Raw genomic sequence first — 14,126 nt, 5'->3', positions numbered from 1 at the left:
GGAACACCGCCGCCATCAATTCGGGGAGCTTAATCGGGGAATGGAAGCGGTGGGAGGTTACAGCATGAAGGGAGAGAGGGAGAGGGTGGCCCACCAGCTTTTCAACCAATCAAATTATTTTCCTTCTTTTTTCTTTTTTTCTTTTTGAATAAAAAAACAAGTCCCCCAAGAGCGGAGTGCCGCCATCAAATTGAGGGTGTGAGAGGAGTTAAGGGGGGAGTTGACGTGGCACGTGTTGATTGGGTGTGTGTAAGAAAGGTCACTCCCCTAAGAGAGGAGTGCCCCTCTCACCTTAACATCGGTACCAAAACTGGTATTATTTGTTTATAGTTTAATAAACTGAACTCATACTCAATGACTTTTCGGTCCTACCGCGATCAATATGGACCCAACAACATCGATTTCGGTACCCGGTAAGATATTATCAAAATCGTATTTTCCCTTTGACATAATAATGCGGGTGAAACTTGATGCATCTCACCTGGAATCCATCAAATTCATATCCTCTCGCGACCAGCTAGGTAATGATCCCTCTCATTTTCCCCCAATTTACATCTGAAAGATTTGATTCAATTAAAATCTCAATATACCATTCACTAATAATCTGTTATTTCCGTTCGATTTTAATTTAATTATATTTGTGATGATCCGATTAAATTTTGTTTGGTTTTGGATAATTTGTAGAATTGGGGGCTGCACAGTTCACATTTTTATTCTAGGTCTAATTTATAATAATCCCAATAATAATTGTATATATCTAAAAGGGTATTTCTGATTATTGCTGGGATATATGTAATTAGATATATGATTGATTGATAGGTTGGTTTGTTGAAGTTTTGATTATGTACTGTTTGATACTCTAGTTATTGTCAATAACTAAGATTTTGACTTTTTTTGAGTCAATGCTTGCACTCTGCAACTTGGAAATTGAGACGAGATCGCGTAGTTCTTCGAGCGGAAATTCGATGAGTTGTTTATTTTTTTAGAAGTTGTGGCTGTTGGAAATTGTGGTGTTGAAATTTCTGATATGTTTAGTGATTGTTTTTAACAAGGTTTGACTCCAAAAGGTCAATGTATGGAAGAGAATCAAACAGTTTAGGTTCTAAAACAACTTTTTTCTGTAAATAAGTTGAGACCCAAGTTTGGTTTTCTTGTTAGTATTTACATTTTCCGGTGTTATTACGTAAAAGTCCTCTCCGGATTGAAGGAAAACTGCACACTTTCCAAAAAAATATTGTCCGTTCTTCTTCTGGTATCTTTCCTTTGCTAGAAATATGACTTTTTAGGCAATACAACATTATGGGGCAGGACTAGTGTGGCTTTACCTGGTCCCACTGTTTAGCAGGGTATTGGTGGGGTCCGCGAGTTTTCACTTCAGAAACACTTTGGTGACACTTTCAGGTTCTCACGGTTACCAAAACGAATTATGGGGCATGACTGCTTTTTTGGTCATCTTTTTAACATATTATTGACAAATTGGTTAACCGTTTAGTTAATGATAATAAAAGTTCATGTAATTTTCTTAGATTGTTAGTAAAATGATTAACTCACCACATATTTTTCAGATGTGATTATTATTTCGTCGACGTGTTTGTCAAGATGGAAGAAGAGATGTTTAGTTTGTGTAACATCATGCCTGTGGAGCTTGCACTTCAAAGGGAGCTAGAGTATCGCGCCAAAATGCAAGTAGAAAAAAACCAACATCAAAATGACTTGAAACCGATTGTGCTCGCACAGGTAACCTCTTGAATGATGATAATTATAACGAAACAAGTTGGTCAGGTTAGGTTCACTTGGATCGCTTTTTATCCAAGGATTTTACGTTTCATATGAACAACTAGCGTGTCATGTATGATTATAAAAATTATATTACGTCAAGCACTAGAAGAATACCCACATTATGCAACAGATAATTATTCCCGATTTCCCTCTCACCTTCCAATATAACTACCTTAAACTGAATCCAAATTGTGTCACGGTTTCCGACAAGTTTGTATCACACTGACGATTTTCCCCCTTGTTCTCTAGATAATCGGTTTAAATTGACAATTATCCGCCTCACTTTCCATATGTAATTATGTGTGTGTGTGTGTATAGGGTTATGGTAAAATGAAAATCCTACGAACTGTGAGAACTTAGAGAACTCGGCCTTATAAAAGGTTTTTTTTTTTTTTTTTTTTTTTTTTTTTTTTTTTTTTTTTTTCACCAAAAATCTTAAATAAATAAACTTTTCTAAAAAAAAGAGTTTTTGTTGATTTACACCACCCGTAAAAAACCCTTACAGTGGGTGTAAATGTTTGATTCATGCTGATGTCAGCAGCTTTTTACAACAACGTAAAAAGGCTGAAAACGCCGCTTCGATTTTTTTTACAGCTGTGTTTGTAACATTTTAATCTACGTGTGTGCAAAAAATGGTGGCAAAACTCGCATGGAAAGTCGGAGTTCTCTAAGTTCTCACAACTCAAAGGGGTTTTCTCTTGATCTTGATCATATATATATATACACACATATATATATATATAGAAAAAGTGTAAAATACATTACGGCTTAACGTACATCACATACGACAACGTGCGTGATTATGGGTATAACGTGCATGATTAATGTTTTTCAACATGCGTGATAAATGTTTTCAACATGCGTAATTTGGGTTTTTGAGTTTATAACGTGCGTGATTTTCAAATGAACGTGCGTAATTATCTGTTGTACTGGTCGTACGTTAAGCCGTAATGTACGTTAACTGGGCTCTCTCTCTCTCTCTCTATATATATATATATATTCAGATCTTTTTAAATTAAATCTAGTTTTTTGAGTAAACTGATTTATGAGGTTTTATGCACTAGATATAGACTTTGGGTGACTTTTGACCCGTTTGACCCATTTCTTAGATTTAAACTATCCATTTGACCAGTTAGAGATAAAACATGCCCCTAACAATCACATTGTAGGGCCCACCAACTGAAGCCAGGAAAGACGACGCTGAGCTGGCACCAATGAACTCTCAAAAGGCTCCAATGCTGCAGTTTTCTTCAAGCAGCCAACTGTTGAAAGAAAAAGCTGCATTCTCTTGCAAGGCTTGCCAGTTGACTTTCGCTTCAGTTTTTCACCTTAGCAGTCACGTCCAAAGTCAACTCCACAAAGTCAACATATCTCAAATGAAGAAGAGACGAGAGGCGATTAGCAACCCGATTTGGTGTGAATTATGCAGATCTTCGTGTTCGAGTTTGGGTGAAGTGGAGGCTCATCTCAATGGGTCGAGGCATAATTCGTTACTGTTGAGTTTGGCGAGAAGTCGTAAAAGGAAACGACATTAACTGGTTATTTGTGGGACCCAATTGTTTAGATTTCAAGATTCAAGATAGTTTTGTTCTTTAATGAGGATTTTAAATGAAATGAAAATGATTATGAAGTCACGTTATTACATATTGTTAGATATTTTAGTGTAATCGGGGATTGACTTGGTGATCAAAGCGAATAATAATACACATCAAGCAAGTTAGGAGGTGCGGGAGTGCACGCTTGTTTGAGTTATTATTATTCGAAGTGTACGGGCGGAGCCCGTACTCTACGGGGGTTCCAAGGGGGCAGCGCCCCTGGGAGCAGGGTCCAAGGGGCGGCAGCCCCTGGCGGGGTCCAAGGGGCGGCAGCCCCTGGCGGGGTCCAAGGGGCAGAGCCCCTGGCTGGGGTCGAGCTGTATCAGAAAATTTTATTTTCTGAAATTTTTATCATTTTCGAAATGATAAAAAAACGACAGTTTTTTTGGCTATTGTTTGTCTGAAAAATAGAGGCAACTGCCATGAGACAGTTACAACCCCAAAAATCAATTTTGTAGACAGTTTTTTGGTTACAATCTACTGGTTCATTATTTTCACACAAAACAACATACACTGGTTCAATTTCTCAAAATCAGAGTTGTATCCGATTGAATTATTCGGGTGAACCACCGAAATAATTTGATCTGAGAGTGATTACACGCCTATCTGATCGTCCGGTTTCTGAAATTTCCCCAACACATATCTTTAACATGTTATGATCTTTGCTGTCGGGTTAACGTTTTCATCTGTATCGCGCTATCTTAATTCTTAGGTATGGAATTTTAGGAAAAAAAATTTAAGGGGATAGAAAGTGTGATGGCAAATCTAGCGCGGCCTAGAGCTAGATGTTGGGACTTTAATTTAGCGCGGGTCCAACTCGAATCTACTTCTAAGTTACTCTTATTAATCGCTAATACTTGCACATAGGGGTGTTAAACAGGTCGTGTTCACGGATTGATGGATCCAAACCGACCCGAACCTGGAAATTTAAAATGAATCCAAACATCTAACGAGACACATGAACCCGAACAGACACGAATATTCACGAGTTGACCCCAAGACGAGCTGTTTGACCCGGATTTGTTTTTGTTTTCACATATTTTTATTTTAAATTTATTTTTTTACAACAAACATGTGAATTTTAGACTAAACCCAAACCCACAAGTTTCGTGTTAGGTTCGTGTCAGGTGTTCGTATCGAGTCATAAATTCACACCCTACCTGCACCTTGCTAAGATATAAGGGAGACACCTTACCGCCACATCATACATAATAGTCGGTTAGTTACTTGGAAATGGGCCAATGAGTACGACCGTTGCTATGTAGTAACCAACCTACTTCCGTGTTGAACGGGTCACTGCCACCTCCCACTAAAGGTAACCATCACCGTTGCCACCCTTGAGACCATCTTTAATGGGCCGAGAGGTTGGTTTTTTTTTTTTTTTTTTTTTTTTTTTTTTTTTTTTTTTAACACAAAAAACATATCTAGCAACACATCACACATTAGCAACTTCTTCACCCATCACTCACACCGATTTCATACTGTCAAAACCATCAAAACCAAACCATGTATATCTTAAAAATCCACCGATTTGCTTTTATGTGAAGTTTAAATAATTGAATCGATTTTTAAACCTACAATACATGGTTTTTGGTTCCAAGTTTTAATACTATTGCAAGGGGCAGAATTAAGGATGAGTAATCGGTACCGGGTATCAAAAACTATTGGTACTGGACCGTACCAATTCGGTACTCATTTCTAGGGTTTTTTGGGATCGGTATTTTACCAACTTTTTACCTTTGAATACCATATTGTACCCGTACCCGTACCGAACACTTTCGGTACTTGTACAAAATGGTGATTTTCAGAATTGATACTTTTGGTACTGATAGTGTACCGAGCTCATCTTTAGGCAGAATCAAGGGGCTCTTTAACCCTAATCAACGGATTTTGTTGAAATTTTTATATACAATCTAAGTTTTTTATAAGGAAAATATGAGGTTGGCACATGTAAACTAGATCACTTTCTTGGGCCAGTACAACACACTTGGTCCCATACTGATCAAGCTCATCGTTGCTTCATCAAACTCTTTTCCGTATACCCATTTTTTAGGCTCGATCCTACAAGCTGAGGCCTATACCGGTCAAGCCTATTGTGGCTTGGTCAAACTCGTCCCCTTAAAACATGTACCAACTAAAATTATCAAGACTATGCTGAATGAGTTAACTAAAAAGTGTGAAAACAACTTTCATGTCACTATCACGTAGGCAGTGAGGCTTTAACTATCCTACTCTTTCACCAAGCTGTAGTGGTTAACTAGTAAATTAAAAAAAAATAAAAAAAATAAAAAAATAAACGAAACATAGAAAAGAATGCATGGGTGCATTTGATTGGTGGAAGAGGGTGGAGATGGAGCTTTGATGCTCGTTAAGGGGATAACGAAAGAGCTTGTTGCCCTATTTTGGTGCCGATGTTTTGGTGTTTAGTGCCCATAGCTGTTGATGTGGAAGGGGATTCACGCCCACTACACGTAGGCTACGGTTATTTCACCTTCCCACCAAATATGTTAAGTTTGTAACTCACAAGTCACCTTTTCATGTTCCATAAAGACACACATACGAACGCTTATGAAGGGGATGGGACGACCAAAGGTGAACTACATGACACACTATTACTACATATTATATTTACGTATACATGTTATACGTGTTACTCTCATCTATAAACATACCGACTTTAGCGTGGGAGTATTTCCCAGGCTTTGGCCTAATGAACCGTATAACAGGATTCTCGTGTTCAAAGCTTGCTCTTGGCTCGAAAAGACAAGAATAGACACCACACTACCATCGAGACGGAATCTCCTACACGCAAGTCCTTAAAGAATGACTAGCGACAACCCGACAAGAAGTACTAAGAGGTGCTGAGGTGGAATGAGTAACATCGTGCCACATCAGCCGTAATTCCGGTTAATGATTCTGCCCTGCTAGAGGAGACTAAATGGATATTCTCCAGGAATGACAGTTGGCTAAAGCCCAGTTGGCTTCTCCCTCCTTTCTAATCCTTCGGCTATAAATAGAGAAGTCCACCTTCAGGTTTAAGGATCGCTCTCTCTCACTTAATACACACTTATTATCCTCAAAACAAGTTCTTATTTTCACGCCGGAGGGTGGTTACAAGGAGAACTCCCCAACTTCTCCTTGTAGCGAGCTTACAACGTTGTGTTGTTTTGTAGGACCGGATTAAAATCAAACAATCGTTAGGCGAGGAAAGAAAGAATATTAACCTTCGTGAACGAGACCAGTCCCACAAGTTAAACCCTCGGGTTAACTTAGTGTTTCTTCAGGGTTTGAATCCGGTTGGCGGTTAGTGCACCTTTACACACACTCTTATGATAGAGAGAGTAGATGAACTACATGACACTATTACCACACATGATAACTAGATATATATACATATTAGATTTGCTTCTCTCTCATGTAGGGGTGAGCAAATTAACCGCTATAACCGATAATCGAATCATAACTGACATAACTGACATAATCGAACTGATTTAACCAATAACCGACATAACCAGTGGTTATGGACTTATGGTTATGAAATTTAACCGAACAAAACTTATAATGTTAAGTCTATATAATAGATCTTCTTAAACACTAACCATGCAAATGTTTTTACTAAGATAAAAGATTTGTACTTCTAATCAAAGGCTTAAGTAAATTTTTTTTTTTGTTGAGAAATATCTTATTAAATGGGATCCCACATTGATAGTTTAACCAAAAAGTGTAGTCTTGATTGTTTTATAAAAAAAAAAAAAAAACCGAATCTGGGTCTAACATGGTTCGTTCAATTTTTTATATTGTACACTCATTGGCTTAAAAGTTTTGAACTTTATCCGAAAGTTCGTTTTAGTTGAGTTTTTGGTTAATAACTGATATAACCAAAACCAAACTATAACCGAATTCACAATCGTTTAACCGTAACCAAAGTTCGGTTATGGTTATGAAAATCCCATAATCAAAACTAGCTGTTATAGTTAATGGTAAAAAACAAACCAAACCGACCCATACACACCCGGAAATCCCATAAGGCTGAACGGTATGGTGACGGAGGGAAGAAAGAAGACGAGGGTGGCAGGATGGGGTGACGGAGCGGCGCCGAGAAGAAAGAGGGGGGCCCCACATGTTTTGGTCTGTCGCAAACGTTCATATTCGGATGGTGAGGACGGGGAGGGAGGGGGGGGGGGGGTTGGTGTAGATGCCGTCGCCGGAGGAAGACGGGTGGGTCGACGCCCCATACCGTGTAGCCTAATGTGACTTTGGCCCTATGAACCCTCTTAACAAGTTTCTCGTGGACACCTATGCAAGTCACTTTTCAAAACCGTTAGAAGCTCTAAAACCATAGTGCCACGTAAGGAAAAGTCCAAAACAAGGGCCCACAAACTAATTGATCACAAAGTGGCCGACATATAACCTCACCAAATGACCATTATACCCTCATCCGTGTAGCACCCACCACCACTCAAATACATAGTCTCCCAAGGGCAAAACCGTCAACACCTATACTATTTAACAACCTTAAATCAACCTTAAATTCATAACCATATTCACAACCTTAACATCCCCGTTGATAATATCTCACAGGAAAAAACATGGACTCCTTCATGTGCAACATCAAAACCGTAGCAACCGGCGGCCACGACGAAACGAAAACCAACACGGATCAACCGTCGAACACGAGCACCGACCTCTTGTCAAGTGCCAAGCTGGTGGCAGAGGCAGCTCAGTCAGCTGCAACCAACAAAACGGACCAAATTGACAAGCAGAAGGTCGCCGGAGCCACCGCGGACCTTCTGGACTCTGCTAAGGAGTACGGAAAGTTTGACGAGAGCCAGGGAGTGGGACAGTATATAAAACAGGCAGATGATTACCTTCACAAGTATGAGAAGTCCGGTGCTACTGGTGCTACACCACCCGCTGAGGCGCCGCTTGTGACCGAGGAGAAGAAAGCCGAAGCGCCGCCGGGTGTGGAGGAGAAAGGTGGAAAGGATGAATCGGAAAGTGGGATTGGTGCCGGAGATGCTATCAAGGCTGCCGGAAGTTTCTTTAAGTAGAAATATGGGTTATATTATTATGCAAATAAATCAAGTTTACAAGTCTCTCATATTTTTGGCTTGTACACTATATTTACATGTTATATGTTCATGTAATATTTATGTGTTATTATGATGTTACATAAGTTTGTAATATGAAGATATGGTTTCTTTATACATATATACTTGGTAAAGATCTTTTGGTAGTTTTGTAACATGTATTTTTTTTTTTTTTTCGTATGGGGCTCATTCATTCCCACCAATAAAATTTTCCTCTTTTTGATTTTCTTTTTTTTTAATATTGTTTAAAAAGGGCTTATAAAGTGCATTGACCCACACCGTACAGATTAATGATAAAGCCCCTCGCTTATGTGGCGCATACGTGACACTGACGTGACATTATAAAGCCTCTACATTCTTTATACCAGACCACCCAGCCCAGAGCTGTCCCCGAAAACTCTTGAAAAAATTTAGGCCTCGGGCGACGAAAAGAATTGGGCCCAAAATTATGGTAAAGGGTAAATGAACTACAAAAATAAAAACTTAGTGGTGGAGCAAAGACTTAAACTTGAGACCTTTATGTTATTTTGGGATGGTTTTTACCACTACACCACCAATAGTTTTTTACATGATAAATGGATAAATATGCTAAATATATAATTTAATAAATATATAGAAGCTTATAAAGATTTTTCGGGCCCTTTTAAATTTTGGGCCTCGGACGTCGGCACGGGTTTGCCGGGCCCAGAGCCGGCTCTGAGTCCCAGCCTTATCGATATTTGCTTTTAACGGCACAAAATCTTGACATTAAGAATAACTAAAAGATGAAGTCATGAAGATCCATGAAACAAAATCCAATACCTTCAATGCTACAAAAATACATTTGTAACATTACGATAAGTTACAGTAAACTGTTAAATATTGTAATTTCATAGATATTTACAAATTAAACTCATTATATTTTCAAGTAATTTAATTTTTTATTTTCAAACACTTAAACCACATAAATACCATGTCCACGTGTGTGATCAACTGACCATTGTCGGGACAACGTTAATTTGGTTTTGTATCAAACAATTGCCTAAAAATTCAAGCAAGTGTCACCTTCACAATAAATACAAATTTGTAAGCAATTCACTTACACCCAAAAGGCCAAAAGTATACATCAATCTTTTAAAACTTATGCCATCCATCAATGTTGAGATTTTACATGACAATTAATATTAGTAACGCGTAAGCGTCGCTGTGACGTTAACAACATAAAAACATTGGTTTATGGATTTTTCCAGTTGATCTGATTATATTCGCCTTCTCTTTAACCCTAATTTCTTCACGCTCCCGTTTTTTCTCATTTTCTGATCTTGCTCCCTTGGAGATCTTTTCGATCGTCTCCATCTTTCTCGTGAAATCTTGCAATGCTCGAGCTCGTTTCCCCTCTATTTTACCCTGCAACATTAAATGGTAATCTTTCAAGAACTAAAGATTTTGTAACGTTATAGAAAACACTCAAACAGTCATAAATCAGACCTCTTTTCTTATCAACTTGTTCTTCGCTTTCGACTTCTTTTTGCTCTCCCACTCGAATATTCTCGCTTTCACTTTCATAAACCTGTTAAAACTTACTAATTATTGTAAGCTTTTTCACTATGATTTGTTTTGAGTTAATTCTAAGTTAAGTTGACTTTACAAAGGTCAACTTGACCTTTAATGAAATATATAAACATCCTAAACCCTTCAAATTGATTTTATCATAAACAAATTTAGTAATTCTAACACATAAACTTTTTCCGGTAGAGGGAAATAAAACATACCGTTCTTTGGTTTTGTCCAACTGGGTTTTCTCCCAAATGTCTGATTCTCTGAGTCTTAATTCGGGTCCCTTTTGGCAAGTTATCTCATTTGATTGGTTGTTTGCATTAAAACTAGGAGTTTTCTCGATGGATGATGTTGAGCCGATAGGTTTTTCTGACACTTTCTCTTCAGTTTTCGAATTAACGACAGTTGGCTTTAGTTGATTAGCTTCGCCAGGGAGATCCTCATTAGTTTTTGGTCTTGGTGACTCCTCAATAATTTCTACATTTCACATTTGGTTTACATATAGTCACTCTTAACAAGATTCTACAAGCGGGGTTAAAATATTAACCATAATATCTTATCTTTACTTTTTTATAATCCTTTTTTATAAATAAATATGTGTGTTAAATGGGTCATGTCCACAGGTTAGCAGGTCGAACCCGATAACGAACCGCAAATTTGACCCCAACCCCAACATAACACCAACTCAAAAATCATGTTAGACACATTAATCGGAACATGACATGAATTTTTGTGGGTTAAACAAATGTGACATGTTTAACTCGCTTAGCTAAAAGTGTTCATACCCGAAACGAACCCAAACCCATTTAGCCTAAGCCCTAAATTACTAAATTGGTGTTAGGTTCGTGTTATATAATTTTATAGAAAAAAAAGATTAGATAGTTCTTCATGTCAAAATAAACGTTTACAAGGCAAAACTTCACAGTAATGAAATTGTATAAGTATCCATTAAATAATAGTTAATTATTAATACATATTATTTTGAAATATCAATGTGTTTATTTCAATATAAATAAAAGATATATTACCTGAAAAAGATTTTCTGGACTTTGAGTTTGAGTTAGGATCCTGTTTTATTTCTTGTTCTTTATTTTCAATAGAAGTTATAGCGAATGCAGCGGCTGCAACCGCGGTTCGAAAGTCCTCGCCTTCCATTTTCTTATCAGCACGACTTGTTTCAGGAGAAAGTTGTCTTCGGCCCCAAGTCTGGCCTTTCCGACTATCTACAATTTACCAAAACGTGTTACTTGGGACAACCGGTTTGTGATATTACATTCATGTTCTAAATAGTAACATATCGAGTTGAAATATTTTTATACGTCGCATACATAGAAGAGGAAAACATAAGGTGTTCATAAATTCGGATTTTGTTGCTTTACCTCTTTTGAGAGATCGTGTTCTTCGAGATGAAACCTTACGGTCTCTAATTACACGCGAGGTTTGTGGTTTGTTTTCCTCCTCGACTTGAAAAATTCTCATGCTACAACGATTGTAAATAATAAGAGTGCGGACAACTTATCACATTTTAAAAAATGGTTAAAACATTATATCTCGTGAAAAAAAGAATATGTATATTACGATTTACAAGCATAATACATACGTACAATAACCTATATAGTATAACGAGTTTGAAATTTTATAATTCACCTGATTTGTTTGATAAAATTCTCCATGATTGAATACGTAGGGATGTAAAATTTACTCAAAAAAAAAAATGATGAAAATGAAAGATTAAAGGGAGAATCAAGGTTTTGTTTTGGTCTATACTTTGTATTTGGTTCTTGATAATGTGTGGAGAAAGTATTCTTTCCTTATGCAATTGGTTTTCAATGGATTTATTTGGAATAACAAATTTCCATTTGGACCCACTTTTGATTGATTCTATTATTTATTTGATGTATACAACTTGTAAACTTATTTTATTATGTAATAATTCTAATCATTTACATTTTGATGTAAGAATCTTCTAAAACTTTATACCTAAAACTTGTTACACTTTGTATATTATACATGTTTTGACCATAATCTTTCTTATGTTAAGGTTAAAGTGGAATTCAAACCCGAAAACACACATACACACAAACAATCAACACACGAACAATCAACTGCAAAAAATGACAAACAAACACAAGGTATTTTATGTGGTTCGGTCTTGTTGTTAGATCTATGTCCACATAAGCTGCAACTAGGGTTTTACTTTTTATTTATGGGCACACAAGATTACAAGTATAAGATTTGATTATATAGAGATTACATCAAAGATTTCTAACTTATTCAATAAGAAAACTTAACGAGCCCTAATCAAGAGATATAGGGTCGGTCCACATCCTCCCATGTCTTCAATTTCATAAACTAATAAAACATGTCTTGAAGTAACCGGGTCTAAACTGAAACCCAAATCAAGCCTACAAAACCCAACATCAAATCATAAACAATAATGCTGAAACTCGGCTTTCGAAATTCCCATCGCAAATGTGTCGGATTTCGGATTTACCCATCAGGTAGGGGTGTGCATGGGTCTTTTTTTACTATTAACCATAACCATAACCGCTAGTTCGGTTATAGAGTTTTGGTAACCATAACCATAACCAAACTTCGGTTATGGTTAATCGGTTATGAAGTCGGTTATGGTTAATTTCGGTTAAGTAACCAAGCAAGGTTTGAAATAAATAGGGTTGGGCACGATTTTAACTTAGCTTGAGCCTATTTTATAAGATAATGAAGACTAAACTTTTTTGTTAAACTACCGATTTAGAGTTCTTTTTAATAAGGTAATTCTCAAACAAAAACAATTATGACCATAACATCTTAGTTCTTTATCAAAATAAATGACATCTACATTAAGATCATTTTGTTACTAACATACTTTTATCTTAGTAAAAACCCTCTATAGGGTTTTGTAAAACACAAATCTATTATATAAAGTTAACATCACAACTTCGGTTCAGTTTCGGTTATATTCGGTTAACCAAAGCTTCATAACCATAACCATAACCAATTGAGCGGTTATACAAAGTTTTATAACCATAACCATTGGTTATATTGGTTATCGGTTATTAGTGGTTCGGTTATGTCAGTTATGGTTCGGTTATCGGTTATGGTGGTTAATTTGCTCACCCCTACCATCAGGTTCGGGTTCGATTGCCATCCCATCCCTTATCCCTAATTTATCAAGGTGAGCAAAATGATATGTGCCAAATGTGTCGAAAATCAAAGAAATTAGACCGTAAATGTACGTTAACGAATACTTCAGGGACAATACTTGTAACTTACTTCATATTCCCCCAATTCATTCAAACCCTAATTTCGTTCATCATCTTCAACCTCCACCTGCAAATCTTCATCTCTCTCATCTCCAAAACCTCAACAACAATGTCAGACAAGCGAAACATACAAGATCAAAAGCGCCGATTACTCGCCGAGAAGTTCGAACTGAGGCGAAAGCTCTACAAAGCGTTCACAAAAGACACCGATCTTCCTAACGACGTGCGCGAGAAACACCGCTGTAAGTTAGCCGCGTTGCCTCGCAACAGTTCGTTCACTCGTGTCATGAACCGGTGCGTCTTCACCGGTCGTGCTCATGCTGTTTATAAGATGTTTCGTGTTTCGCGTATCGTGTTTCGTGATTTGGCTTCCAGAGGCTTGTTACAAGGTGTTAAGAAGGCGTCGTGGTAGTTTTATCGGCGATTTGGTTCGAGAATAAGGTTAGGTTTTCAGATCTGGTTAACGGTTACTGATATTATGATTGATTATCGTTGTTTAAAGTTATATGAATGTTATAACTCGATGAATTTTGGTACAATCATTTAATGTTTTCATTATGTTGAACGATTATTGATGTTATGATCGATTATTGTTGCTGGATCTGGTTTTGTTTTGTTTCGTTGTTAGTTATTTTGAGTTGAAATTTACGTACAATTGGTTTATAATGGAATCAGAGTGAATTGATACGATTATTTGATATTTTGAATATGAATTGTGTCTAATTAGAGTAATTCTATTCAGTTTTGGACATGAAATTGTGTTTGATAAAGCTGATTCTATCGACATAAGTTTGTTTACTCGAGTCATGAACCGGTGCGTCTTCACCTGGTCGATCTCATGCTGTTTATCAGATGTTTCATGT

At 37.1% G+C, this 14,126-nt stretch overlaps 4 protein-coding genes across 4 annotated transcripts; 3 read left to right on the top strand and 1 right to left on the bottom strand.

Moving 5' to 3' along the window:
* The first annotated feature begins 369 nt into the window (after positions 1–369).
* LOC110886131 lies at positions 370–3,423 on the top strand. Its single transcript, XM_022133890.2, has 3 exons — positions 370–521; positions 1,566–1,737; positions 2,949–3,423. The coding sequence occupies exons 2-3, from the start codon at positions 1,600–1,602 to the stop codon at positions 3,312–3,314; spliced, it is 504 nt and encodes a 167-aa protein (XP_021989582.1). The 5' UTR covers positions 370–521; positions 1,566–1,599; the 3' UTR covers positions 3,315–3,423.
* Positions 3,424–7,885: 4,462 nt separating this feature from the next.
* On the top strand, positions 7,886–8,610 carry LOC110886132 (nodulin-related protein 1). Its single transcript, XM_022133891.2, has one exon. It carries the CDS (start codon positions 7,964–7,966, stop codon positions 8,423–8,425), a length of 462 nt encoding a protein of 153 aa, XP_021989583.1. The 5' UTR covers positions 7,886–7,963; the 3' UTR covers positions 8,426–8,610.
* Positions 8,611–9,509: 899 nt separating this feature from the next.
* Positions 9,510–11,743, bottom strand: LOC110883056 (remorin-like). The gene is made up of 6 exons (XM_022130918.2): positions 11,648–11,743; positions 11,380–11,480; positions 11,029–11,223; positions 10,216–10,477; positions 9,932–10,013; positions 9,510–9,850 (listed from the first exon to the last, which is right to left on the bottom strand). Exons 1-6 carry the CDS (start codon positions 11,671–11,673, stop codon positions 9,656–9,658), a joined length of 861 nt encoding a protein of 286 aa, XP_021986610.1. The 5' UTR covers positions 11,674–11,743; the 3' UTR covers positions 9,510–9,655.
* Positions 11,744–13,288: 1,545 nt separating this feature from the next.
* Positions 13,289–13,866, top strand: LOC110886133 (ribosomal protein S14, mitochondrial). The gene has a single exon (XM_022133892.2). It carries the CDS (start codon positions 13,373–13,375, stop codon positions 13,673–13,675), a length of 303 nt encoding a protein of 100 aa, XP_021989584.1. The 5' UTR covers positions 13,289–13,372; the 3' UTR covers positions 13,676–13,866.
* Positions 13,867–14,126: the final 260 nt, after the last annotated feature.

This window comes from Helianthus annuus, chromosome 17 (genome assembly GCF_002127325.2).
Source record: "Helianthus annuus cultivar XRQ/B chromosome 17, HanXRQr2.0-SUNRISE, whole genome shotgun sequence".
NCBI classification, from domain to species: Eukaryota; Viridiplantae; Streptophyta; class Magnoliopsida; order Asterales; family Asteraceae; genus Helianthus; species Helianthus annuus.
This window is presented reverse-complemented; position numbering and strand designations above follow the sequence as displayed.